The sequence below is a fragment of the Littorina saxatilis genome, linkage group LG6 (assembly GCF_037325665.1).
Source record: "Littorina saxatilis isolate snail1 linkage group LG6, US_GU_Lsax_2.0, whole genome shotgun sequence".
Taxonomy (NCBI): domain Eukaryota; kingdom Metazoa; phylum Mollusca; class Gastropoda; order Littorinimorpha; family Littorinidae; genus Littorina; species Littorina saxatilis.
The window spans coordinates 38,399,464-38,426,947 of NC_090250.1; the positions used below are offsets into that span (position 1 = coordinate 38,399,464).

The 27,484-nt window shown below is 42.6% G+C and overlaps 1 protein-coding gene across 1 annotated transcript in view; it reads right to left on the reverse strand.

Moving 5' to 3' along the window:
• Positions 1-27,484, reverse strand: part of LOC138969169 (CD109 antigen-like) — a 77,242-nt gene that overhangs the window by 262 nt on the left and 49,496 nt on the right. The window contains exons 20-34 of the mRNA XM_070341897.1: positions 27,130-27,247; positions 24,531-24,644; positions 22,691-22,816; positions 21,887-22,015; positions 19,541-19,685; positions 18,956-19,132; positions 17,964-18,045; positions 17,417-17,585; positions 12,948-13,052; positions 11,564-11,726; positions 11,034-11,236; positions 8,085-8,276; positions 7,033-7,104; positions 6,253-6,510; positions 5,149-5,254 (exon numbers count right to left, since the gene is read on the reverse strand). Of these exons, the coding sequence (XP_070197998.1) occupies positions 5,149-5,254; positions 6,253-6,510; positions 7,033-7,104; positions 8,085-8,276; positions 11,034-11,236; positions 11,564-11,726; positions 12,948-13,052; positions 17,417-17,585; positions 17,964-18,045; positions 18,956-19,132; positions 19,541-19,685; positions 21,887-22,015; positions 22,691-22,816; positions 24,531-24,644; positions 27,130-27,247 (2,159 nt within the window). The remainder of the gene's footprint in view (positions 1-5,148; positions 5,255-6,252; positions 6,511-7,032; positions 7,105-8,084; positions 8,277-11,033; positions 11,237-11,563; positions 11,727-12,947; positions 13,053-17,416; positions 17,586-17,963; positions 18,046-18,955; positions 19,133-19,540; positions 19,686-21,886; positions 22,016-22,690; positions 22,817-24,530; positions 24,645-27,129; positions 27,248-27,484) is intronic.

Consider the following 27,484-nt stretch of genomic DNA (forward strand, 5'->3'; position numbering starts at 1 on the left):
TCGCATGTCACCTTTGCATGATTTTCATATTTTACATTTTCCTAAAGAGTTTTTTTATGCTCTATCCAGTGGTGAAAACCGTTTTAGAAAAGAGCAAAAACTGTTTGAGTTATAAGCCTGTGACTAAGGTGACCCTCAAGACACTCCCCGGACTTATATTAAGCCTAGCGCAGAACCGCGCGATGTGACATGCGACTCATTTCGTGGTGGAGGGTCACAAATGTGCATGAGATATACATATACAGTTTTGAACAATGATTTGATATGGAAACACCCCATGAAAGTGACATCATGAGATACACATGGGAATTATGCAGGATATAACTTAATACTCGTATGGGACCATGACATGGAACTGACTTCTTGTAATACTTAATACTTACTGTGAATTCATCGCTTGAAAGTGAACAGCACTGACGTTCTAATCTTAGGTACACTACTCGGCAAAAGAAACGCTCAACACACAAGTACACTGTCGCAGGTAGACCCCCCCCTCCCCCCCCCCCCCCCCCCGGTCGATTTCAAACTGGTGTAAAATACGAACAACAAAAAACCCAACACAAAAACCAGATACCGATGGGTTAAAACCAGAACCATCTAACTGGATTTCCACCATTTTGAGAAATGGCCACTTGAAGATTTCAACCCCTTATAAAAAATAGTAAACACAGGATTGTAGCCCTCATATTTTACACACTTGACTTAGAGGAAACACTGGTCATGCACACTAGTAATCAATTTAATTGAACAACTTTTTCATATGCAAAAAAGGTATAATTTGTTCTGCTTCCAGAATACACTCCTGCTCTTTTCTCAGTTCTGGAGCTAGAAAAGCCCAGTGCACCATAGCTGCTTCTGACTTCCACACAGACCCCACTGTGGCCTGTGCTACAGCAGTCAGAAGCAGCCTCCTCACACATAGCATGTTCTGCTTCCAAGCAAAGCTTATACTGTACATTAGTTCAAATCGTTTTTCAAAGTTTATTACCGTCATAAACAAACAAATGTCAAGTCACTTGCAAAAATATCATCAAGGACTCATGTATTCATTCATTGTGTGGCCTAATGAACGCAACACGCATAAATAACAAGAAGAGCAAACGCTCGATCGAGTCACTTTCGCAGTTCTGAATATTATATGAGGCATCAGATGGACAGGAAGAAATTGCTATTCACAACACAATACAGATGTAAATAATTTGATGTAAAGAATAATCCTATAAAGTTTGAATCAAATCCGATGAATAGTTTCAGAGATATGATATTTCAATTTTTTTCCTTCAAGACATACCTGTGACCTTGAAAAAGGTCAAAGGTCACCAAAGCAGACGTCAAAGTGTAGAGGTCACTGGGAGTCACGTTCACATAAAATTTGAGCCCGGTCACTTTTATAGTTTCCGAGAAAAGCCCAACGTTAAGTTGTGTGTTGCCGAACAGAAAAGGCTAGTTATCTCCCTTGTTTTTCTGATAACGTTCGTAAAAGGCTACAGATGTAAATACTTTGATGTAAAGAATAATCCTACAAAGTTTCAATCACATCCGATGAACTTTGTCAAAGATATAAAATGTCTAATTTTTCCTTTGACGCTGACCTGTGACCTTGAAAAAGGTCAAAGGTCAACGAAACCATCGTTAAAGTGTAGAGGTCATTGGAGGTCACGACTAAACAAAATATGAGCCGGATCGCTTTGATAGTTTCCGAGAAAAGTCCAACGTTAAGGTGGTGTCTACGGACGGCCGGCCAGACGGCCGGCCGGACGGCCGGCCGGCCGGCCGGCCGGCCGGACAGACTAACACTGACCGATTACATAGAGTCACTTTTTCTCAAGTGACTCAAAAATTAAATTGCCGGTACTTTTCATAGCGAAAAAAACCACATAACAAAAACAACACACACACAAAACTCTCTCTGAAATCATTATACTTTTTTTTTATTGTGTTTTTCAAGAAATCCCAACGGTAATCTTATGTTGTATCAGCTCATATCGTTTTGCGTTACGCACAAAAACTACAAACCCAATAACACTAACAAAAAACCAAACGAACAAAGCAGCAAACAAGCAAACAAACAAACAAATAAACACAAGGCTGAAGGCGCATTTTAACCACACAATGCAAATGGTAACAAAATCACGAGCTTTAGATCCTGACTGCATGCTCTGTTCATTATCAAGAAAACAAATAGGCATTCTTACCTTTTGTTGTACTTTCCTCTTCACAAAAATGTTGTGCAGAAAGGTCGAAATAAATAATACACATTTTGCACTTTTAACAGTCGACCTCCTGTACTGCTTTTGTCTTAGCCGTTTGACCAGTTATTCCTGTGTAAAATTCATCTCTGAGTGTCTTCGCTTTTTGAACACACCTTTTCCCGTAGTCCCGGGTTGCAGAGTCTTTAAGTTCGGCTGAACTTCTTCTCATGAGGTGTCACATAGGATGCTTCCTTCATCGATGACAGAATTTTCTTTGTTGGGGTTCCATAAACAGATGGAAGAGATGCTGTGGTAGTTACACCTTAAGGAGCAGTGTCTGACATATATACTACAAGCTGATGTGAATACACCTACAGGGTAACAGAAACTGTGGAAGCACACACAGGAGAAAGATGTACAGGAGTTGGGTAGCTTGATTCATTTTTGAGGGGTGGAATCACAATCAGCAAGTATTGGAGTTGATGCATGACTCGAACAGGAGGATAACCCCCATTCACCATGTTCTCAAAAGGATCTTCGATTGAAGAAACAGCACAATCGTCATATTTTGGGGTAGATTTTGCCAATGGAGACGCATCAAGGTCATCAGGTTTCACTTTTAGCATTGGCAGAAAGGAGATTATGCAACCGTAATCCGTGAATCTTACTTGCCTGGACGGCCTGATTCATCTCCTTTCAAACAGCGTCTGCAAAAGACATGGATACTATGAATGTTATCTCCTTTGAACAGGCAATTACTACATGTACTTCTATTTTAAAATTATTAACCGATAATTAAAAAAAAAGGTAATTGCCTCCGTATTATCGCTTCTGCGTTAAAACTTTGGATAGTTTTCGTGTTTCTATTCACACAAACAAATGAAACATTAGTACTTGATTACACTCTGACCACTCATGCTCATCAGTTTGACATTGTGATAACCTCTGAATAACAAAATATATTAGAGTCAATTAAACTGACAAAATCCATCAACCAAATCATTCATCTATCCATCTGTACAAGCATACACAAATACTGTAAACACTTACATTTTTTTAATTTTTTAACAAACACTAAAGAGCTGCATGGATACACTACAACATTAAGGCATGAGCACATGCACACACCGTCACACACAAACACACACTGACCAGTGATGGCGCTAGTATTTGTTCAAACCGGTACGCAAACTGTTATGATGCAAACCATCGAAAAAAACCGGTAGGCAGGTCATTGGAACCAGTAAGAGTCCAACTCAGAGTACTGGTTTTATTGTTCTACCAGAAAAAAACACCCGGTAGTTCTAAAAATCCACCGGTAGGTCATACCGGCAGCCAATTGTGTTCTGGTATTTTCTCGTTGCAACTGGTAAAATACCGGTTATTACCGGTTAACGCCAATACTGACTGACACAAACAAACACACACGCGCGCAAGAACATTCACGCTGAAACAAACACATTTACCTGCCTGTGTTTTACAATTAGGAAAACAAAACACAAAAAGCTAGGAATCAGTTTGCAGATACAGGATTTAGACTGAATCAGAAGGTTAATCCCCTATATATTTAAAAAAGGAATCTGAATTTCAGCTTTTATGGTCTGTTCAAATGGGGAAAAAACATAATACATGAAGATACTCACTTGAATCTGTGTCCTGACTCGAGCAACAGCCAAATTGACTGTGCAGCAGATGTAAAAATGGCAGAGAGCTGTTCTCTGTTCAAGTGTTTTCAGAAAGTGGACCATCCTTTTGTCAGTTTAGCACACCCCCCCCCACCCCACCCCACCCCCTTGCACCCACTTTACCACCAACCCCCCTCCCCGGCCCCAACCCCCTTATTACCACCCTCCTCCCTCAATATCAAGGGACTGCATCTTTCCCAATTCATTCTTCATTCACTCTTTATCACAGGAAAGTTAATTGTGTTTAAACCCTGTACATCCGGAGTCAGGAATTCGGATACTGACACTTGACAGGTGTCACTGACCTGTTTTAGTTCCCACAGTCTATCAAATTCCTTTTTCTGTCGACAGCAGACTCTACTACTGCTAGTTACACTATTCTGTGTGCTGGAGGAAATCCTACACCACACAGAAAGGGTCAAGACCAGATACCACTATCGCTAATGTGCGCTTATCTGGCTGCGCTGAAAACAGGAAAAGTGACTGTGACACAGCAAGCAGAAGAGGTCAGGTGACGATGGCTGCATCTGGCTCGCAGTGAAACACTCCCCTTTCCCCACAGGCCTCGGTAGCAGAACAGACTAAACTGAACTTAGCACGTTCTGCTTCCAACCTGGATGGAGTTAGAGGGTTCTGCTTCCAAGATGAGCAGTAGAAATGCTTGGAGCCAGAACAAATTATGACTTATAAATACGCAATTATGCAAGATTTTCAAGAATCCTTTACAGAAAGTGAGAATCATGTTACCATAAGTCAAATAACTATAAAGTTGCAAAACAGGTTATTTTGAGGTAATTGGTTCTGGTTTTAGCCCATCGATACGTTCAGGACATTTTGTTAATGTTTGTTGTTATGTACCTGCAGTCTTGTATATTAACACCGGGATGAGAAAAAAAAATGCATCAACGCTTGAAGCGACAGTTGTGCTAATACAAAAACAGACCATCGTTGGATTTTATGTCTAATTTACTGAAATACGTGCACAAGTAAGGTGAAACTTGAACGCTTCTCGAAAAAAAAAACACACGTAAAAGCCCACTCGTAACCTCACCCCACCCCCCTCCACATCCCTCACCTTCCATCTCCACTCCCGACCCCCCCCCCCCCCCCCCATAAAAAATGAAGATTTCAGTCAATCAATAAATCAATCCAAAAAAAGTGATTAAATAAAGAAGAAAAAACCCACGAGTGCAGAGGAAGAACAATAACAAGAATTACCTACCATCCTCACATACACACAGCGACAAAACTGCATCAAGCTATAGACTTACCAGGGTTGTAGTAATCATAGACCCTAACAGAGGCAGGTTTGCTGTTGGCAACCACTCCCTTGCTCATCTTCATCTTCAGCATGGAGCAGTCACCCTCCGAGTCCACCTGGAACGATTCAAAAGTGTCATATGTGGCTGCCATATTGGAAGGTGTCCATGGTTACAACACATCCGACTTTGCTGTCAGGCATATTTCTGTGATCAGGAAGTCATACCCAGTTTGACCAAAAACAGACCAACTTGCTTGAAAACATTTTTTTTCCCTTTAGACCCCCATGTCTCCCCTTCAGTAGTATACTTGTTTGACCAGATCATATTGATTACATAGGTGGTTTATTAACATTTGTTTAAGTTCTCTGGTTAGTTATGAGTTTTTTTTTTATTGATTTGGGCTAAGTTTAGACTACTGAATGCATGCTTGCTGTGTCTGTGTACATTCTCTATCAGTGTGTTTGACTTTATTGTGTAGAGCAGAACAATGGTGACTGCGAGCGCGTGTTCACGAAATAAAGCGGATAAAAGAAGAGGACAGACGATTTTTGTGTGTTTTGTGTTCCTGAGGAAGACCCCAGGGTCGAGACGTCGAACATTGTGATTTGTATCGTCTTCGTACCGAAAGGCCCCAGGCTGAACTACAAGGACTCGGAGGAGGTTGGCCCCTAGACGTGTGGCATGCAGGCCCACCGGCGTGTGGATACGCCCTGGTGCCCCCAACTATGGGTTAAATAGCCGGGCAGGACAGGCTCGTCAACCCTGGAAGGCAGCTGTCCTAGGAGAAGATCACTCCAAAATTAAAACGAGGGCAGAGGAGGCTCACTATCCCTGCAAGGAAACTCCTCTAGGAGAAGGACCACTCCAAATTTAAACCCACGTAGTCCCCCGAAGACGGAAGACATCGGCCATTAGGCGGGGAGCAGACCGGATGTCTACGCTTACTACGACAAATGATTGTGTCTAGGTCGAATGTTCGTATCGTCTTCGTAAACACGAGAGTACAACATTTGTTGGTGTTTGTATCTATTGTGTATTGCATTACCTTAAAAGCCTAATAGGCCAAACAGTCAACACAAAACCTTGAAAATCACCATAACGGAAGTTTCTTACCGACGAGTAATACAGGATTGTCTGCTCATCCTTCAAGTCGAATCTCGACGCTTTACCAAAGTCTGACTGCCTGGACACCACTTCATAGCCGCTAGGGACACCGATTTCGGCCACCACCATGGACTGTGAGGCGTTGTCCGAGTTTCGCCGGACACAGGTGGTCAGAACGAAGGACTTGACCGTGTTGTTGCTGAGCGTGGTATCCGCGCTGAACGCCTGGTCCACTGTGCTCGTGTCCATGTTGTAGTATACCACCACCTGCACGGGGTCGAGGGAGTCGTGAGTTTGATTTTGTGGCAGAGTTGTGGTGTTTTAAAGTTGGTGTTGATGCTATCGCACGCACGCACGCACGCACGCACACACGCACGCACGCACGCACGCACGCACGCACGCACCCACACACACACACACACACACACAATCACTCCCTCTCTCAGTGTTCTATCTCTTTCTCTCCTTTCTCTGTTACTTTCACACTCTCGCTATCTATCTCTTCTCTCTTTCATGAATGATGCAGAAATTGTTGTTTTACCTTGTTTATAAGGCTTTTATTAGCTAATGACAATAAAGTGTCAAAGCGTCAAGCGTCTCTCTTCTCTCATCCGCCCCGTCCTCTCTCTCTCTCTCTCTCTCTCTCTCTCTCTCTCTCTCTTTCTCTCTCTCTCTCTTTCTCTCTCTCTCTCTCTCCCTCCCTCCCTCCCTCCCTCTCTCCCTCCCTCCCTCCCTCCCTCCCTCCCTCCTTGTCTCTGTCTCTTTCGCTTGTGTGAAAGTAAAATTTACCTCAGCAAGCGCAAAAGTACGTGCACCCGCTGATGTCGCAGAAATGGTGACCTGATCTGGGTACTCGTCATTCTGAAGTCAAAACGCAAGCAATTGTGACACCATAAACTAAATAAAACTGTCGATGCCATATGTTTATACATGCACTGCAAAAGTTAAGTGTATAGTTGTTCATGCATAGCAGCCAGCACATGAGTTTAGAATAGCGAAAGCTGTGGCACCAGCAGTTAAAAGTGTAAATGTGATGCGCACCATACAGAGTATGATGTGGCGTTTTCATACATTCAGCTAACACGTGAGCTTAATAGCAAAATGAGTGACACCAGCAGCTACAACTGAACAGTGCCACTTGAAATGCGTTCTAAAAACTAAGGTGTGTAGTTTTCACCATTCAGCCAAAACTGAAGTGTAAAGTTTCCCACATTCGGCGAAGACACTGACGTAAAAAGTGACACCAGAAGCTCTAACTTTGATATATGATCGACACCGCGAAAATACAAATGCGTTACTTCAGTCATTCAGCCAACACAGATCAACTCAACCTGAAACACATACGGAGAGGGTAAAGGGGACATAATCAAACTCTAAAACGAGAAAGTCAGCAAAGGTTTGATCCCTTTGAGCTGTCAAAGTGACAATTTGAAAATACTATGCCTGCTTTATGTGCAGAGCGGGAACACAACAGAGCCAAGACGGTTGGCATGAGAACTCTTTATGGTCAATCCTATCACGGGTTTGGACCGAAAGTGGGGAGCCAAAATGATATTGTCTCTGAGTTTAGAAACTCATAGCATTTTACGGTTTGGCTATTTTGGATCCTTGACTCGTCGAACATTAAGCAATGTCATAAAAATTGATATCCTCATACATTTCAAGACCTCAATTTACTCTTCGCCTGGAAATGAAATATAATATCTGTCAAAACAACAGTTTTGGAACAAAATAAAAATGAGTACAATTTGGGACCACCCGGTTTACTTGAACCCGCAACAAAATTATAAATCAAAACATTCCTCACAGATTATTTTGTTACCATATTTATTAGTGCTTACATGTATCGGGAGTTCCATTTTCTGAAGAAGCAGCACCGACTTTTCGTCAATTGTGAGAGAGGATTCAGTCGTCATATTCTGACCATCCTGACATGTGGATCTCCACGTGACTCTCACGTGAATGGGCGAGAAGTTGTCTCCCAAGGCCAGGTCAGCCATTGTTGCAAGCGCTTCCACTCCGAGCACTGTGTCCTGATGACAGAGAAGTTAGTTCAGTACATCCGACTTATTGAATGACTATGAAAGAGAAGTGAGACGATGACACAATGAAATAAAAAAATTATTTCTCATAACGCAAAACGTTGTCTTTCAGAGCAATTTAAGGCTCTTTCACTCCGAAAACGGTGCCCTGATGACAGAGAAGTTAGTTCGGTAAATGCGACTGATTGAATTAATATGAAAGAGAAATACGAAGATGAAACAATAAAATACAGATTGTATTTCTCATAACGCAAAACGTTCAGAGCAAGGTTCGCCATTTATGTTAGCGCTTCCACTCCCAGAACTCTGTCATGATGAGAGAGAATATGAAAGGAAAGATGTATGAATATGAAACCGTAGAACAGCCTACATATTATATTTCTCATAACACAAAAAGTTGCCTCTCAGAGCAAGGTTCGCCATTGATGTTAGCGATTCCACTCCCAGAACTCTGTTCTGATGACAGAAAAGTTGGTTTAGTTAGGCGAGTTATTGTATTGAGATGACAGAGATGAATGGTTAATAAAAGCATATTGCAAATTAATTTGTACCAAACTCACTGAAAAAGAATACAGGTTCATCTTCAATCTATTTTACCAACAGCAATTTCCAACACAACAAGTAAATCCGTGACAATATCGTCCTACGAGCCATTTAAGATGTGTTTGGTTTTGAATCTATTTGTAGGCCTTTCATACAGTTATCTCATTTCCTAATTTTCTTATATATCAATCTATTTATTTACTCAGCAAAATATGAATACCAAGTCAACCTACGATTACTGCCCCGAAATATTAGTTTCTATCAATTCATTTAGGCTGCTCTCTTGTCTTGGTGTTCACGGGAATCCTTGCAGTGTTTGAGCCGGTGTAACACGAGAAAATTACTCCCACGACATTTTTACTCCTGAGTAAAAATTTCGTACGAAAATGTTACTCCCTTTACGAAAAAAGTACTCCCCCATTACACGAGAAAATTACTCCCCACGACAGGTGAGTTCCGAGTAAACATTTCGTACAAAAATGTTACTCCCCTGACGAATAAATAACGAATAAATTACTTCACCCTAACACGAGAAATTTAACTTCCCATGCCAGGTGTAAGAAATGTGTACTCCCTTGTCCCCTGTTAGTCTTGGTGGTGGAAAGGGTGGAGGGAGGGTAGCGCGACATTCGTTTGGGCGAGATCACATATTGGCATTATTCCTTCGCCCGGATCCCATTTTCGCGTACGAGATTTTTACTGGAAGTAACAAAACTAGGGAGTAAAAATTTCGTGGAGGGAGTAATTTTTTCGTGCCTTGGGGAGTTCTTTTCTCGTACGAAAGGTGTACTCAGAGTAAGAATTTCGTACGACATTTTTACTCCGGAGTAAATTTTTCGTGGAGTAAAAATTTCGTGTTACACCGGTTTCATGGACTCGCCGTGGTCACATTAGCAAGATCTAGATGTGGCATGTTTCAGCAAGTGTACGGGAACGTGTGCGGATAACGTCATCAAAATTAATCTAGTTTTTACGTCACGCGTTTGCCAAGATCTGCAATACTGGTGGGAGCAAAACAAGGTATGATTTGGAACATTGGAGAAAAAAAGTGAGTCACGGGTGACGCAATATCTATACACGTACACGTACAGGTCTTTGCTACACGTTCGATCTTCTAGAACACTGTAATGTTGACCGTCGGGCATCTGCTGCGTCACCCGAACGCGGTTGTCCGAACGCACTGTAATCGTGCAACTCCACGGGCGAAGAGGCTTAGTCGGCTGACTGAAATCTTTTTCATGAAACCGATTTCATTGGATTACTGCTTTTCACCCGTTTAACTTTCTTTCTTTATTTGGTGTTTAACGTCGTTTTCAACCGTTCAAGGTTATATCGCGACGGAGGGAAGGGGGGTGATGGGATAGAGCCACTTGTCAATTGTTTCTTGTTCACAAAAGCACTAATCAAAAATTTGCTCCAGGGGCTTGCAACGTAGTACAATATATTACCTTACTGGGAGAATGCAAGTTTCCAGTACAAAGGACTTAACATTTCTTACATACTGCTTGACTAAAATCTTTACAAACATTGACTATATTCTATACAAGAAACACTTAACAAGGGTAAAAGGAGAAACAGAATCCGTTAGTCGCCTCTTACGACATGCTGGGGAGCATCGGGTAAATTCTTCCCCCTAACCCGCGGGGGGCCCGTTTAACTGCGGTCGACCGACTAGATTCTGGCCAATGAAACCGGCCCCAATAATGAACTTCCACTTATCCAAGCAACTCTTCCCCTCTCTTTCTCCTTTAAAATAAAATAAATACGAGAAGTTATAACGCGCACCTATCTCACCACAAGGCGACTCAAGGCGCACTCATACACATTATTTCGCATTTTTGGAGCTCCTTTCAACGCGTGTTAGGCGTGAACAGAACTCAGGAGGAAGCATGCTGGGTACTTTCGTGTTTCTATAACCCACCGAACTCTGACATGGATTACAGGATCTTTTCCGTGCGCACTTGGTCTTGTGCTTGCGTGTAGGCACGAAGGGGGATAAGGAACTAGCAGGTCTGCACATAAGTTGACCTGGGAGATCGGAAAAATATCCACCCCTAACCCACCAGGCGGCCGCGGCCGGGATTCGAACTCACGACCTCCCGGTTAGGAGGCCGACGTCTTACCACTGCGCCACTTCGTTCTTTGCCTTTATCCTTTCCGACCAGTTTTCCTCATACACGGAGAAAAAAGAAAAAAAAACTGAACCTGAGTAGAAATAAATCCTCCTTTAGGTCCGCGTTGCTTGTTCATCCATCGGAAAACGGGAATAGCTTCCTGCAGCTTGTCTTCGTGCATCAACGTCAGCAAAGCATATGACGTCATCTCGATGCTGATTGCGTCAGTCTTTCGGTACCACATGTAGTAGGTCTGCTTCACCTCTACTGGTCCTGACCAGTACTTCATTGTGTCTGAAAGTTAGCAATGAAAGAAATAACGAAAAATGTAAACCATGCATGCGCAACAACGTTTAAAAGGTATCCTACGATCCATCCATATTTTATTTTACGAACAGAAAACTCTTCAGATGTAGGCAGGGGTGAAGGGAGGATGTAGGCTAGATTGGAGTGAAGAGAATTAGGCGAACTTGAAGCGGACTGGGAAGAGAGGAGAGGTGGAGATGAGGAAGGAATGGGTGTGGGGTGTGGTGGTGGGGGGGGGGGGGGGGGGGTTGTGGGCTAATAGCGTAGACTAGCCAACAACGAGAAAAATACATCATAATAAGTGAAGTAATATACCGCCAACTGTAGCGCGCTGTTGCATTTTTTGTCTTGCCGCCATAGCTTTGCTACTTCCGGTCAGTGTGAGAGCGTAGGCCACAATGCATGTGGTGTAGGTGTCGTTGATTGTGGTCATCTGATCTTCAAGGTATGCCACAGCCATCGTCAGGGAGGAGTTAACCTGCAGTCAAATACAGAATACGTACGTAGGACTTCATTAAATATACATCTACCTTCCTCCCAGCTTAATCCGCCACAAATCTGTTCTGAGTTACCTTGGAGTGGAGCACAGAATACTTACAGCTTGATAACAGATAGCATTTTTAATTCCCGCTTTAACGACCATGTAAACCACCACCGATCTGCCTATAGGCTTTTACATGAGCTCTGTGTATATTTTCATGTGTACACTTGCCAAGAATCAAAAGCATGACCGCTTTAATTCAATGCGAGGTTTGTTTTTCGTGCGTTTTGTTTTTGTTTTGTGGTTGTTGCGGAATTCATTTCGCATAATGACTTAGATTTAGTCAGCAAATATTTCACACTCTGCACAGACCGCGGTTGTCCGAACGCGGTGTCGGGGTTTACAAGATTTAGTCAGCAAACAATTCCCACTCTGTGCAGACCGCGGTTGTCCGAACGCGGTGTCGGGGTTTACAAGATTTAGTCAGCAAATAATTCCCACTCTGTGCAGACCGCGGTTGTCCGAACGCGGTGTCGGGGTTTACAAGATTTAGTCAGCAAATAATTCCCACTCTGTACAGACCGCGGTTGTCCGAACGCGGTGTCGGGGTTTACAAGATTTAGTCAGCAAATATTTCACACTCTGCACAGATCGCGGTTGTCCGAACGCGGTGTCGGGGTTTACAAGATTTAGTCAGCAAATTAATAATTCCCACTCTGTGCAGACCGCGGTTGTCCGAACGCGGTGTCGGGGTTTACAAGATTTAGTCAGCAAATAATTCCCACTCTGCACAGGCAGCTGCCAGACTGTAGACTCTTGGTATGTGTCCAAGTGGAAGGATGCAAATGCTTGGACGAATCTATGGTAGTTTACAAGATGGTTTACATAAGCTGGGATGGTGTTTATTGCATGACGTATATAAATCCAAAATATGGTAAAACACGCTACAGTTTTCAACGTCGTTTAACAGGCTTTTTAAAAAAAATTTTTAACAATAACTAATATCACTGAGGCTGAGCATTCCTATGAAATATTCTTTAATTTTTCACTTATTTTCATAAAATCTATGCGCAAGCAACACCGGTATCAGACTGCGGGCATGCGTAGTCATAATTATGGGGACATCAGTACGGAACGGTACGCGGTATGCTATCTATCATAAGTATTTTTTACCGAGAGGGTTGTTCCACGGCAACATTGATGTTACAAGAAACTTACCAGTGACTTTTCGCTTGTAGACATGTGTGAAGAGAACCGGTTCTGAGCCTCTTTGAGTGCTATGGTAACGTAGGCAGTAAGTGCCAGTCCCTCGGCAGATCCACCCTTAAATCAAAAAGAACATAACTTTAAACTACTAAGTCAGAGCATCAAAGGTTCTGGTAATTATTTCACATCAAAACACAACATCATATAACATTACCTGCACAAGAAAATACTCCGCATTATATACTGTTCAAAAAAAGAAACGCATAGCTTGTAATATTTGGTTAATTTAGTTATATGGCTACAAGGATATCCACCAAACTGCAGAAAATGTTTATCTGGTCGTCGACCTTTCGTCCATTGCCACAAGTGAGCTCTGCACGTGACGCATGCGTTATCAGTGGCTACAATGTCAAAATTGCTCATTTGGCATGACCACTCGTCATGCTTCAGTGTAATCTCGTGAAACTCGGGGAATATTGAGCTCTCACCATGTCTTCCAAAACCCATAAAAGCGGATTGTTCGCCACAAAGAAATCAGACGACAATTCAGCGACGAAAGATGGCCCGATTGAGCAGAGAAGACCGCCAAATTGCATTGGGTCGTTTACAAGCAGGCCAAAGTCAAAGTGCAATCGCCAGGCACTTCCACGTGTCCCAGAGCACCATCAGTAGACTGTGGGTCAGGTTTCAAGCCACTGGCTCCGTTGCTGACTTGCCACGAGCGGGAAGACCAAGGGCGACAACTGCTGCTCATGACCGCTTCATACGGCTCCGCCACCTCCGGAATCGTTTCCTGTCGGCCTCATCTTCTGTCCAGGCTCTCCCCGGGCCACACCGATTATCGGACCAGACCGTGCGGAACCGCCTGCATGAAGCTGGTTTGAGAGCTCGCAGACCTCACAGAGGAGCTGTCCTCACCCGCCGCCATCGCCAGAACCGAGTGCAGTGGGGCAACCAGCACCTTCGCTGGACCGTCCGGAATCACTGGAGACACGTGTGGTTCAGCGACAAGTCCTACTTCCTGCTCCAGCGACATGATGGTCGGAGGAGGGTCTACCGGAGAGTAAACGAACGTTACGCGCCCAACTGTAGCGAGATTTAAGAAACAGCACGTTTCGTTTTGCAGCTCGTTTCGTTTGGTGAATGAGTCACCCCGCGAAACGGAACGTGTAACGAGACGGCATAGGCCGCAGACAAGATTTAGATGTATTCACGTTTCGTTTCGGAATGAAAGGCCGGGCATGGCAGGATATGATCCGCTGACTGGGCATGGCATAATTTCAACTCCACGAGTCAATAAAGGATTGACATACTCGCATTGCACGCACAAGAGCTTCACATTTTTCAATTCATGCACCTGATCACATACGAAGCCAGAATAAAAATTCGATGCGATGACCTACTTCTGCTTCGCCATTTGCTTTCTCACCATGAAGTTGGATAAATGTACCAGGATCAGCACCCTTCAAAATATTTCAGTTCACAACAGTTGTCTACCTCCAATGAACACATTCTCAGCGCTGAAAGACTGTGAAAGGGTTGATGAATCTAGCAATGCATAAAATGGCCAACAAATAAAACTGTTAGTGTGCAAAACTACTCACAAAAGTTGACGAAATATTGTTCGTTTTTTGGGGGTGGAAAACGTGACTGCGTTTTGACGTTCCACGTTCCGTTTCAGTTGACCTTCACCTTTCCAGCGAGAGACCCCCGAAATAATGACGTTTACCACAACTTCAAAACGAAACGTCCCAACGTTTCGTTTCTTAACTCTTACCAGTTCGCTCCCTTGCCCATCGTAAGCAAGCTTACGATGCCTCCCCTGTAGTTTTCCACTGACCAATTATCTAATTATAATTTTTTTTTTTTTTTTTTTTTTTTACATTGGATGGGTCGGACAGTGGATAAACTCATATTTAAGACACACTTTATGACTGAAACAAGCTGGGTTTTTGTTGTAAGTTAGTTATAGAAATGCATTATTAGGCAAAAAAAAAAAGAAAGTCTGTTAACAGTAACATAGGCCAAAAAAAATAGGGTCGGTAGGTCGGGACTTTTTTTAATTTTTTTTTTATTTCCCCAAAACATATTTTTAAGTTATTTTGCCAAAAAACAAAGCCCCCCCCCCCCCTTTTTTTTTTTTTTTTTTTTCAAATTTTTTTTTTCAAATTTTTTTTTCAAATTTTTTTCAAATTTTTTTTTTCAATTTTTTTTTTTTTTTTTTTTTTTTTTTTTTTACCAAATGCCAAACAAAAGTCTAGGGTCGCGCGAAAAAATAGGGTCAGTCAGGATACCGTAAACAGAATATTTTTTTGGGGGGGGCCTTAGGCATGAAACGTCCAACTTTGAAATTTGGGTGGGGGTATTCATGTGAAAATAACTGTTTTGTTTATCAGCAAAACTCTATAAAACTTTGCTATGTTATGTAAAATGAATGCCCAAACAGACTAGTTAGCAGCATATCTAAAATAAACTGAACACAAAAAAAATTCTTCTTTGACTTCTTTGTGTTTGTCACGTGTTCAAAAAAATGGGCGTACAAATTTCAACAAAAATCATGTTGTCACCCCCATAAAATTTGTACCTTTAAAGATAGCACAATTCTCTTTGCAAATATGAAAAGCTTATTCATTTTCCTTTCATTTGATATATAACTTTCTATATTTCATTTAGAATATGACCCCAGATAGCCACTCGGCAAGTAGGCACCAACAGCACTGTAAAATATGCCCTAAAACCCCCGAACTGGTAAGAGTTAAATCTCCCTAGTGTGGATGAGGCACCCGTTCATGGTGGTGGAGGCGTCATGGTGTGGGGGGCGATCAATACCGCTGGAAGGAGCACCCTGGTGCACGTCCAAGGGCGCATAACTGCCCAGCGATACGTGGAGGAAATTCTACGCCCACACGCCCTTCCTCTTCTGGCTGACCAGGATGCCATATTCCAGCAGGACAACGCTCGCCCGCACACAGCACGACTCACCACCCAGTTCCTCACCGACCACCATGTCCAGGTGCTTCCCTGGCCATCCATGTCGCCAGACATGAACCCGATAGAACACCTCTGGGATGAATTGGACAGACGTGTGCGCAGGCGAGAAGAAGCGCCGACAAATCACCGCGATCTATTGCAGGCACTTCAGGAGGAGTGGGACACCATCCCACAGCAAGATATCCGGCATCTGATCCAGTCCATGCCCAGAAGGTGCCGGGCAGTTGTTGCTGCTCAAGGCAGTCACACCCCCTACTGACTTGACAGCCTCGGCACCCAATCGTATTGATTGACTGATTGATTTGAAGATGCAAATGAACTGTGTGTGCATTCAACTGTGTCCATACCAAATTTCAAACAAATAATCTAAATATTGGATTTTCTGTTAATTTTTTCGAAAAATAAAACAAATTTGGCAAGTAGCAACTATGCGTTTCTTTTTTTGAACAGTATATATTCAAATAGCGCTGCGTGACATTGGCATAATAACGTTATCTTAAAACAAAAGTTTAAGTATGTCGCTTGTTTGCTTGATTCATCTCTTTGTATTATAATGTTTTTTAATTGTTAACTCTTTAATTGTTGCTGTTGGATGTTTTATTGTATTTATTTAGTGGCAGAAGGATGGAAAACGAGGTTGGCAAGGGTGAGTGTCGTTAGAAGGAGATGAAGCAGGTAACACAAATTCCTTTTATCGGAAAAAACAACATTAGGGCCTACATGTAACAAGAAACAGAGAAAAAAACCACCAAAAACAATGCGCTTACCAGACTTCAAAGAAAGCAGCAATACTCTTAATCAGAGACAGGCAGTTTCAGCGCATCACCAGTTAATGTCCTTAATAAAGTCGAACCTGTCTTCAACGACCATCTGAGGGACCAACCAAAAGTGTAGTCAGCTGGACGTTATGGAAAGGCGAATTATATTAGAAGAACTTCGTCGGGGATCCTTTGGGATGTTCGTAAAGGGCAGATGGGATATAGCTCAGTTGGTAGCGCGCTGGATTTGTATTCAGTTGGCCGCTGTCAGCGCGAGTTCGATCCCAGGTTCGGCGGAAATTTATTTCACAGAGTCAACTTTGTGTGCAGACTCTCTTCGGTGTCCGAACCACCCCCCGTGTATACTACATTGGGTGTGCACGTTAAAGATCCCACGATTGACAAAAGGGTCTTTCCTGGCAAAATTGCTTAGGCACAGTTAATAATTGTCTACCATACCCGTGTGACTTGGAATAAGGCCGTGAAAGGTAAATATGCGCCGACATGGCTGCAATCTACTGGCCGTATAAAATTTCATCTCACACGGCATCACTGCAGAGCGCCTAGAACTGTACCCACGGAATATGCGCGATATAAGCGTCATTGATTGATTGATTGAGATGATCGTTATCAAGAGGTTGTTTGCATGGCAGGTTTCACTGTAGTTTAAGAGGCCTGTTAGGACGTAAAGATTCATTCTCGATTTGAGACAGGCAGTATTTTCAACCTTACCTGCATCGCCTCATGGAAAACCTTCCCCGGTTCTCTGAAGCTGCCATCTTTGTTCTGGTATCGCGTCATCCAAACCACAGCTTGGTTGACGACACTTGGATCAATGGTAATGACGTCAGTTCCCAAGTCTGCTGCTTGCACGAAACACTTGACAACGAAGGCCGTCAACCTTCAAGGTAAGTTGAATCACTTTTAGTACTATTTCTTCGATTTTGGTAGGTCTTATCATTAGAAATATGCTCCCAGCCTTCCTTTTGTGATGATATTAGGAGATATGATTTATAATTGTTCAACCTTTCCTTATTTGGGCTACCTGTCCTTCCGAACAACGAAAGTACATGAATAAAGTGCGTCGTCTTTTTATTTTAATGTTTAATTTTTAAAGAAATAAAAAAACTTTAAAAAAAACAAGAACGTTTTTTTTTAATGTTTTATTGGATGAAGGTCTTGTTTGTCAAAAACGAAACGTTTCTATAAATAATCTTTCTAATTTTTTTTATGTTACTGTTGTCTTTTTAGTTTGAATATATTATATTACTACACTCACCACATGCTACCCGATTTGTCGCTGTTGCCGAATGCACTAAATGACCCGTCACCATGCTGGTACTGAAGCTGTCTTTGATAGCCTGTGACACACAGACAAACGAACACATCAAACATAGGCAACTTTATTATCTTTTTAGAGAAATGTGGATGTGGAGCAGAACAGCAGCCCTGAAAGCGGCAAGTATTTTACTCGCCATGGCCAGCAGAAACATGCAACTGGCGAGTAGATATGTTCATCTACTCGCCAAATGCGCGTAACGTTGCTGAAACAAATTGTTGGTTTGGCTAGTAAAGTTTGCCTTTGGCTAGTGCACCATTTGTTGGACTTTCAGGGCTGAACAGACAGAATAATACAAAACGACAGACATGTTATGCACATAAAAATTAGTGTCTCGTGAGAATAACAGTTCAGATCGTATTGTACAGTACAGATACATCGTATACGAAGGAGAACATTATTTGATTTACTTCGATTTACCTAAATAAATCGTATCAGATGAGAGTGACTGAGGTCAATTCTATTGCACAAAGGAGTATATTTGGGTAGCGTATAACGATAAACCTCTTCTAAATAAAGCGGAAACAACTAAATAATAATATGAACTAACTAAACATTCTTATCCCCAAAAAGTAACGTTTACAATTTTTTTTCTTCGTAAAACGAATTCAGTTAATGCGAATTTAGTGATGAGTTTAACTCATATTTTATGTAATGCCAGAAAAAAAGTGTGAAAAGACATGAACGTTTTAGAACCTTCTTTTTACAGTGTTATACCTAAGTGTAAATAGTGTGAAGCATGGAGACTGCCATGTGAACTTGAAAAGGAAACACTCTTCATTCGGTCTTGGATAGCCATATCGGGTAAGGGACAAAGAAAAAAAAGAAAAAAAGAACAACAAAAATTAAAATCATAGTAACTTATAAACCGGACTAGTGACCATCATCCTCAAAATCCAGAAGCACCATGCCAACATCATTGTCACACCCACCCGACACCATGAAGTTCTTTGCCTTGGTCAGGATCGCAGGTGTGAGTCTGCCAGTTTGGTTCAGGTAGGAGATGAGATAGGTGTTGGGGGCAAAGTTGAGCATGTTCTGCTCTCCGCACCCGTACGGCATCTTGAGAAGATCCTCCAGGTTCTCTGCTACCACTCCCATCACGTCGCCTGGACAGTGAAATGCAGGTTATAAGATTTAGATACTTTGGTTCTTAGCATAGAGACAAGAGCCGATTTTTATATAGACTTTAATATTGCACTGAGGGAACAGTTTATCTTGGACTAAAGTCTCTTAACGTCGACTATTGCATTAACTGGAATAAGCCAACTCATACGATGAACGACCATCCTCAAAAATCATATTGAACCATTCAGAAACGCACATTTAATCCATATATGCTAATAGGTGTATGTATACTCCACTTACCAACAAGTGCTACCAAGTGCAAGTTTCCATGCCTAACTGGAATAAGCCAACTCATACTATGGACGACCATCCTCAAAAATCATATTGAACCATTCAGAAACGCACATTTAATCCATAGATGCTAATAGGTGTATGTATACTCCACTTACCAACAAGTGCTACCGACATTCTGACAGATCCTGCAACGAATCTTTCGGGCAACTCAACGTCCACAGTGCTGCTGAACACGGAGCCTTCTCCTTCGGGGATCTCAATGAGCACAGGGTATGCCTGAGACCTCTCTACGCCTTCTGGCTGCAAGAAACACCATCAAGGTATCTGTACTTGAAGTACTTTACCAGGCAATTAAAGTCCATACTTACGTTTCAGACAATTGTGAGCTAAGAAAGATTACAGAACAGCTATACATCGTACTGGTTTATTTCTCTTTTTCTACTACAAAGATCTGAACGAACAGACTAGCACCGCAGTATCTGTGCTCCTTCTGGCTGAAAAAAACCCACCCCAACCATCTGACGTATAATGTGCAATCTACCGGGTGTACGTCTCAGTTTGGGCGCACCTGGGGGCATTTTCTACCGGATATCTTGATTAGCCAATGACTGTATGAGCTTTTTTCTCGGTAAAAAATCTATCGGTTATCTAGATTTCAGGGTCCCATTGGTCCTAATTATGCCGGTATTGTTCAGAGAGCCTTCGTCAACTTTCACGGTCACGGCGGATTCGAGTTTAGGTAAAAAAAAAAAAAAGGAAAATAATCAGTTTTCAAACCAAATTTGGAGCTAGATTGTTGAAAGTTTATACACTTATTACATTTGTTGATTGAACAAGTCTGTGTGACTTACACTTTCCACAACAATAACAAAATTATAAAATCAAACAATTGTAAATGTTGGTACACACACATGAAACCATCATCGTAGAAAGTAATATATAAAACTCGGAGGCAAAAGAAACGCAACTAAAGGATGCGTTAATTAAACCTTTATAGACTTGAAATAAAAAGAAAATCATGATACTAGCATGTTCTGCACGTGTTGTTTTAGGGGTCTCATCTTGTCAGAACCGTGTTTGCCGTTATCTGGGTCACACGCGAGGTCTTGTTCACGGGGATCCCAAACCATCATGGGGACAACTTTCAGCACATGCAAAATGTGGAAAAGCAGCTTTTTCGTGTTCAGAGTGTTCAGGCAAGCTGTACCGTACTAACAAAACATTCATTTCTGCGACACAGGCGCGATGCCGAGACTATCACCAGATCAGCGCCAACAGGCGATCGGGAGACTTGATGCCGGACAATCAGTTCAGCAAGTTGCTAGGGCATTTGGAGTAAATGTCACCACGGTTTATCGCCTGCAGCAACGTTTTCATGCCACTAACAGTACCTGCGACTTACCAGGACGTGGCAGACCCCGGGTAACAACAGCCCGACAAGATCGCCATCTTGTCCATCAACATCAGCGAGATGCATTCGAAACTGCCGCCAACACAGCCCGTAACACATTCGGGGTGCATAGACAACCCGTCAGTGCCAGAACTGTACGCCGACGTGTTGGTGGGCAGAACCTGGTAAATCGGCGTCCTCCTCGACGTCCTGTCTTGACAGCTCAGCATCGCCTGGATCGTCTGGCCTGGGCCCAGCAGCATGCCCACTGGCGCCATCGGGACTGGCAGAGGGTTCTTTTTTCGGACGAGAAGCGCTTTTGCCTGGAACCTGGCGATGAGCGTGTCCGGATCTGGCGAAGACCTGGACAGCGGTTTGCTAACAATAACATCCTGCAGCATGATCGATGGGGAGGTGCCAGCGTCATGAAATGGGGCGCCATTGGTGTCAACCAGCGAGTGGGACCTGTCGTCTTTCAGAACGTCGGCCAAGGTCGTAGGAATGGTGTCAATGCAGACCGCTACATCAATCAAGTCCTGCGTCCCTATGTGGTTCCATTTGTCCAGAGGCACCGGAACTGCCTGTTCCAGCAAGACAATGCCCGTCCCCATACTGCACGTGCTACCCAGGACTTCCTGCGTCACAACAGCGTGAACCTTCTGCCTCATCCTGCTCGATCTCCGGATCTCATCCCAATCGAACACTTTTGGGACATCATGCAAAGAAGGATTAATGCCCTTGCCCGGAGACCCCGCACAGCAGCAGAACTGCGTGCTGCCGTGACCCAGTTGTGGGCTCAGGTCCCTCAGCAGCAAAATAATCAGCTCGTCCTCTCCATGTACCGGAGGTGCGCCACAGTCATCAACGCCCAGGGAGGAGCAACACACTATTGACTTTCAACAGTCTTCAAACAGTGTTCAGTGGAACATGGCACGTCATGCTCTTATCCCAATACACTTTTCCGTGTGGTTTTTGTTTCGGTCAATTCGTTTCCTTGTTATTGTTAACCCGAAATAATTAATTCGACATTAAAATTCATGTGTAACCCATCTTCACTGCAGCATTTGCGTTTCTTTTGCCTCTGAGTATATACAATACCAAGGAGTGTTACCTTAATTCTGAACGTTTTCACGAGACCGTCAGCGGGTTTGGTGGCCTCAAGGAACACAGTGACTGGCATGTCACCCAACGAGTGGGGTCTCACACAGAACACGGTGGATTCCATGGAGTTTGGTTGCATCTTGAAAAAAAAAATCACTTTTTGATTTAAAAGATATAAGGCGTAAGAAGTGATGCTGAAAGCGAAATTGCGTATACAATATTTACGTAGAACTTTTAAACTAGTGACAATGTATTCATATTAAAATAAGATATGATTAACCTCTCTCAGCTTGACGGATCTGAAGGAATTAAATTCAGTTTTGAAGTCCTTTGTTTTTCTCAGTAACTACAACTCCCTGTAACATCCGTCCTGTCTCTATTTCCCTTCTGTGTTATGATAGGAATTGTATCTCTGGTTTTATAGACAATGGACTTAGACGACGAAGAAGAAAAATACTCACTTTAACAGAGAAAACAACAAGTACATTCTTTCTTATATAAATTCCAAATGTCAGTTCTTAGAACGACGAAGAAGAAAAATACACACTTTGACAGAGAAAACATCGGGTATATTCTGTCATATATATGAATTCTAAATGTCAGTTCTTAGAACGACGAAGAAGAAAAATACACAATTTAACAGAGAAAACATCAGGTACATTCTTTCTTATATGAATTCCGAATGTCAGTTCTTGGAACGACGAAGAAGAAAATACAAATTTTAACAGAGAAAACATCATGATCAGGTATATTCTTTCTAATCTGAATTCTAAATGTCAGTTCTTGGAACGACGAAGAAGATTTTTGTTTTCACCACTCCAAGATCTTTCGTGAACTTGATGGACTTTAAGGTTTGTGAAACGACGCTTGGAGTCCTCATCGTGGTAGTTATCAGCACGTTCTGAAACGCTGTAGCGTTTTCTGCCAGGGTGATGGACACCTGTAAAACGATGCAAAAACCACACCTTTAGCACCTCGACAAATCTGGACGAATCAGGTCATCATAAAAAGGAGGGGAGTCTTAAGAGCCCAGGCGAAAAAGTACCACAGTTTACTATAGTAAAAGTACTATAGTATACCACAGTATACTATAGTAAATGTACTATAGTATACTATAGTATACTATAAAGTACTTTGGTAAATGTACCATAGTATACTATAGTACATTGTGGTAAATGTACTATAGTATACTATGTGGTACTTTTTCACTTGGGAGGTTATGACCAGAAAGTCTGAGAAAACAGGATCTTAAAAGGTAGGTAGTCTTAAAAATGGGGTTCTTTCTTCTCCTTCTTCTTCTTCAGCGTTCCAGAATTTGTCTGGTTACGTTTGAGCTCGTTTGCCCATTTGGGTTCCCCACACTATACTCTGAAAGCATAGTCAGCTCACTCTGCTTTCGTTGAGTAGGCATGCTGGGTATTTTCGTGTTTCCATAACCCACCGAACTCCGACATGGATTACAGGATCTTTTCCGTGCACACTTGGTCTTGTGCTTGCGTGTACACACGAAGGGGGTTAAGTCACTAGTAGGTCTGCACATAAGTTGACCTGGGAGATCGGAAAAAGCTCCACTCTTAACCCACCAGGCGGCAGCTACCGGGATTCGAACTCACGACCTCCCGATTAGGAGGCCGACGTCTTACCACCACGCCACTGCGCCCGTCAGTGGGGTTCCAATTGTGTACCCTTTCGTGTGTTTCGGTCTTATTGAATCTACTGCAGCTTTGTGTAATAACTCAAGGTCCCTGATAGATCCCTGCGCCTTGAGTCCGAGTCTGGAGATACGCGCGCGATATAAGACTTCATATAATAATAAGAAGGTTATGTTTCGGAATCAGTCTTGATTTTTACCTGTTTACACCATGACACTCTTTTTCAACATACACCTTCAACATATCACAAGATTAATTCAAACTTAAACATTGCAAATATCAATTACATGACAGAAGCAGATACAGGTTTCCATTATAACTGTACTCTTCAACGTCTGAATCAGAAACGAGATGTTGTGACTTGTTGTTGATTATAATTGTATCATACTCGAAATGGCACCTTCTTTAATTAATTTGACCACGTTCACTTCATTCAATTCGTAATTTCTCGAGTAAAAGAATAAAGTATGTACGAATATAAAACAGGAATGGAGAGTGACTTCTGGATGTTTGTAAAATGCTCACATGTCGCAGTCGCGTGAATATTCTGATATCATAGGATGTATGCCAGTCTATCTGTCTGTTTGTTTCCGACACTAGTGTGAATATTCATACTGCCTGCCTGCCTGCCTGCCTGCCTACCTCTCTCTCTCTCTGTCTCTCTCTCTGTGTCTCTCTCTGTCTCTGTCTCTCTCTCTTTCGTGTGAATATTCATACTGCCTGTCTGTCTGCCTGCCTCTCTCTCTCTCTCTCTCTCTCTCTCTGTCTCTCTCTGTCTTTCTCTCGTGTGAATATTCATACTGCCTGCCTGCCTGCCTGCCTGCCTGCCCCTCTCTCTCTCTCTCTCTCTCTCTCTCTCTCTCTCTCTCTCTCTCTCTCTCTCTCTCTCTCTCTCTCTCTCTCTCTCTCGTGTGAATATTCATACTGCCTACCTCTCTCTCTCTCTCTCTCTCTCTCTCTCTCTCTCTCTCTCTCTCTCTCTGACACCTCAGTGTCAAATACCTTAACAGGAACATCGTAGCGATTGAAGGTAAGCGCCGTGAAACACACGTCTTCCCCTCGCACCGCAGAGTAGGGCAAATCTAGTGTGGCGAACAACCTCTTGATGGCGAGCAGCTGTGAAGAACAAATGACAGATACACTATTTAGATAATACATGCACAATCATACTCCCTTTTTATGATTCAGCCAGATAAATGTCTTGGCTTATATATGTTCTGCGCGAACTTAGAATCCGGTTTCATTTTAGAATGGACCGGGTCCAGGTTGGAATTCTAACCCTGCGCAAGTACAGGGGTGCCATTCTAGAATGAAACCCTTGTTGCTGGTCCATTCTAGAATCGGCCGTGCGCAAGGTTGGAATTTGGGTCCAAGTTGGAATAGTCATTTCAGTTAGACTATCACACAGCCAAAGCCACAAATGTGGATTTTCTGTTTGTTTTTGTTTTTTGTGTGTTTGGTTGGGTGTTTTTTTCGGGTTTTTTACACTTTACTCAAAGACATCGTGAATTGGGATTGTGATGTTCTGAAAGTGATTACGATTTTGAGAGACACTCAGCACTGATCGCTACGGACGGAAATTTCCGGACTGACAGTGTTTTGCCGATCTCGCTTGTAACTTTTAATCTTATTCATATACATGAAGTTGGTCTTCTGAATTGTGAAGATAAAGTCTTTAGCTTTGTATCGATATATAATATGACTATATAGTTTGAGCGAGGGAAAGGCTTTTTTTTTTTTTTTTTTTTTTTAAACTAGCTTTAACGTTCTATCAGGCATGCGCCTCTTAAGAACGGTGCTGCTTTGACCACAAGACTCGCAGCCATAGCAAACCCCTCGTTATGAGCGCCGACCACAACGAAAGCAATTGGCTGCGATGGGCCCCACGAAAATCGGCAAAGGCGAGGCTAGTTTCTGTAGAAAATCGTCTCTGTTTTCTCCAAAATGACATATCATCCCATAACTGGCGTTTGTATTTCGACATAAGGTCTTGTGGCATCTAATCATCAATTTCATTCTTTCATTTGATTCATTTGTGAACGCTGAGCTTCGAGTGTTTATGCTTTTCAGGGAAATTTTTTGAAAATTCTGACTTTCCACAGTTATTACGGAAAATCAAGCTTGTCAATCAAGATGCTGTGAATTGGAATGTCATTACTAATCATTAGTTGACCTCTGGCTCAAGTGGTGTCATCTTGCTACACGGTTGAATTGCAATTCGTCAATCTCTGCCGTCACTGGGCACTGAGAACGTCAGGAGCCTGTATTTTTTCAAGGGCAATTAGAGGTTATTTGAAAGTATGACATGGTATAATGTTGTGATTTTGGAGAGAAAAATTAATTGACTGTCATTGCAATGAGGCTTGGTCAGAAATAAAGGGTATTCACTGATTTTAAGCTACAATTCAGTTGCTTGGAAATGACAGACCTCCAATCCATTTGTAAATCAAGTGAACTCTCTTGAATGATTGGTACTTCCTCTACAAATAAATGTGCACCAGGATATAATTCTTGGAACTTTGTTCTTTTGTGTAGTAGTAATGCAGGGTTGTAGGAGTTTGAAACGTGGGCATATCACAGTTTGGAAGGTAGGGATTCTGATAGATTAAATAAAAACTGTCAAACTTTTAGGCATGGAATTCCCCTTTGAGAGTATTTGTTGTGGTAGTACTACTACTATGAATTGCTTTCAATGTTTTCCCATAATATTATAAAACCAGACAAAAGTTGTTGTTGATTTCTGTTTTTGTTAATGTCAACTTTTTTTTAAACCTGTGACAACAGCTCTATAACTCACTCTGTCCTTCTGTTGGTCTGTCTGTCGGTTAGTCGGTCTGACCGTCTGTCTGTCTGTCAAAAAAATTGTCAAAAAACCGGACATTTCCGAGAGGGAGACAGCGCTGACATTGCAAGCGGCCGCAACCGGCTCTCATCACAAAAACAACTGCCCTGCAAACATTACCGCCCTGGTAGTCCCCCTTGCTATGGTCTGCCTTTGTTTATTGCGTACTCAGGAGTGTCAACTTTCTTGACATGACATGACATCGCAAGATCGCCAAAGGATTTTTTTCAGGGGTAGACAAATCAGCCCCATTTTATCAAAGGGAAGGTGCAGGTGGAGATAATTCAAGGGAAGACAACTCTGTCTTACCTACAAACATTACGGCCCCCGGCGACTGGTGAATCCGGTTTCATTCTAGAATGGCACCCCTGTACTTGCGCAGGGTTAGAATTCCAACCTGGACCCGGTCCATTCTAGAATGAAACCGGATTCTAACTTCGCGCAGAACAAATACAGCGCGAACCTATAACAGTCTTTTTCAACATCGTAACTCATTTATCATCACTATATGCATGAGCTTGGTAGTGCGTTGTGATCTTAGAGCATACACGCACTACATGTATGTCAGTGACAGGTCTGCAGTACCAATGATGATGTGAAATGTGCGTTTGCAGGTCACTCGGCTTGGCGGAGAAAAGATAACGTGAAGTACATATACACAGGCCGTACCCAACAAGGTATTCATATCTTCATTATTGAAACTACCAACGTTTAAGTTTTAAGTTTGCAATTTTATTCATTACACATTATACAACTGACCTCTGCCGGGACCCGGCTAACGGCCAGTCCAAGAGTGGGGTGGACAGCAAAAGCGGTGACCACCCAGGTGGTGATAGTGTCCGGCGTGTTCACCTTGAGCACCTCTTTTCGCTTGCTCCTGTAAAATACCAGCAGGACAAATTTCGTTTTTTCTCCGGATTCTTGATTACTCTGTGAGTGTAGGCTGTACGCCATCTTGCTACAAGAGTACAGACGTGTGCAACCGTTGTTGTTGTTGTTGTTGTTGTTGTTGTTGTTGTTGTTGTTAATGTTGTGTGTGTGTGTGCGTGCGTGCGTGTGTGTGTGTGTGTGTGTGTGTGTGTGTGCGTGTGTGCGTGAGTGCGTGCGTGCGTGT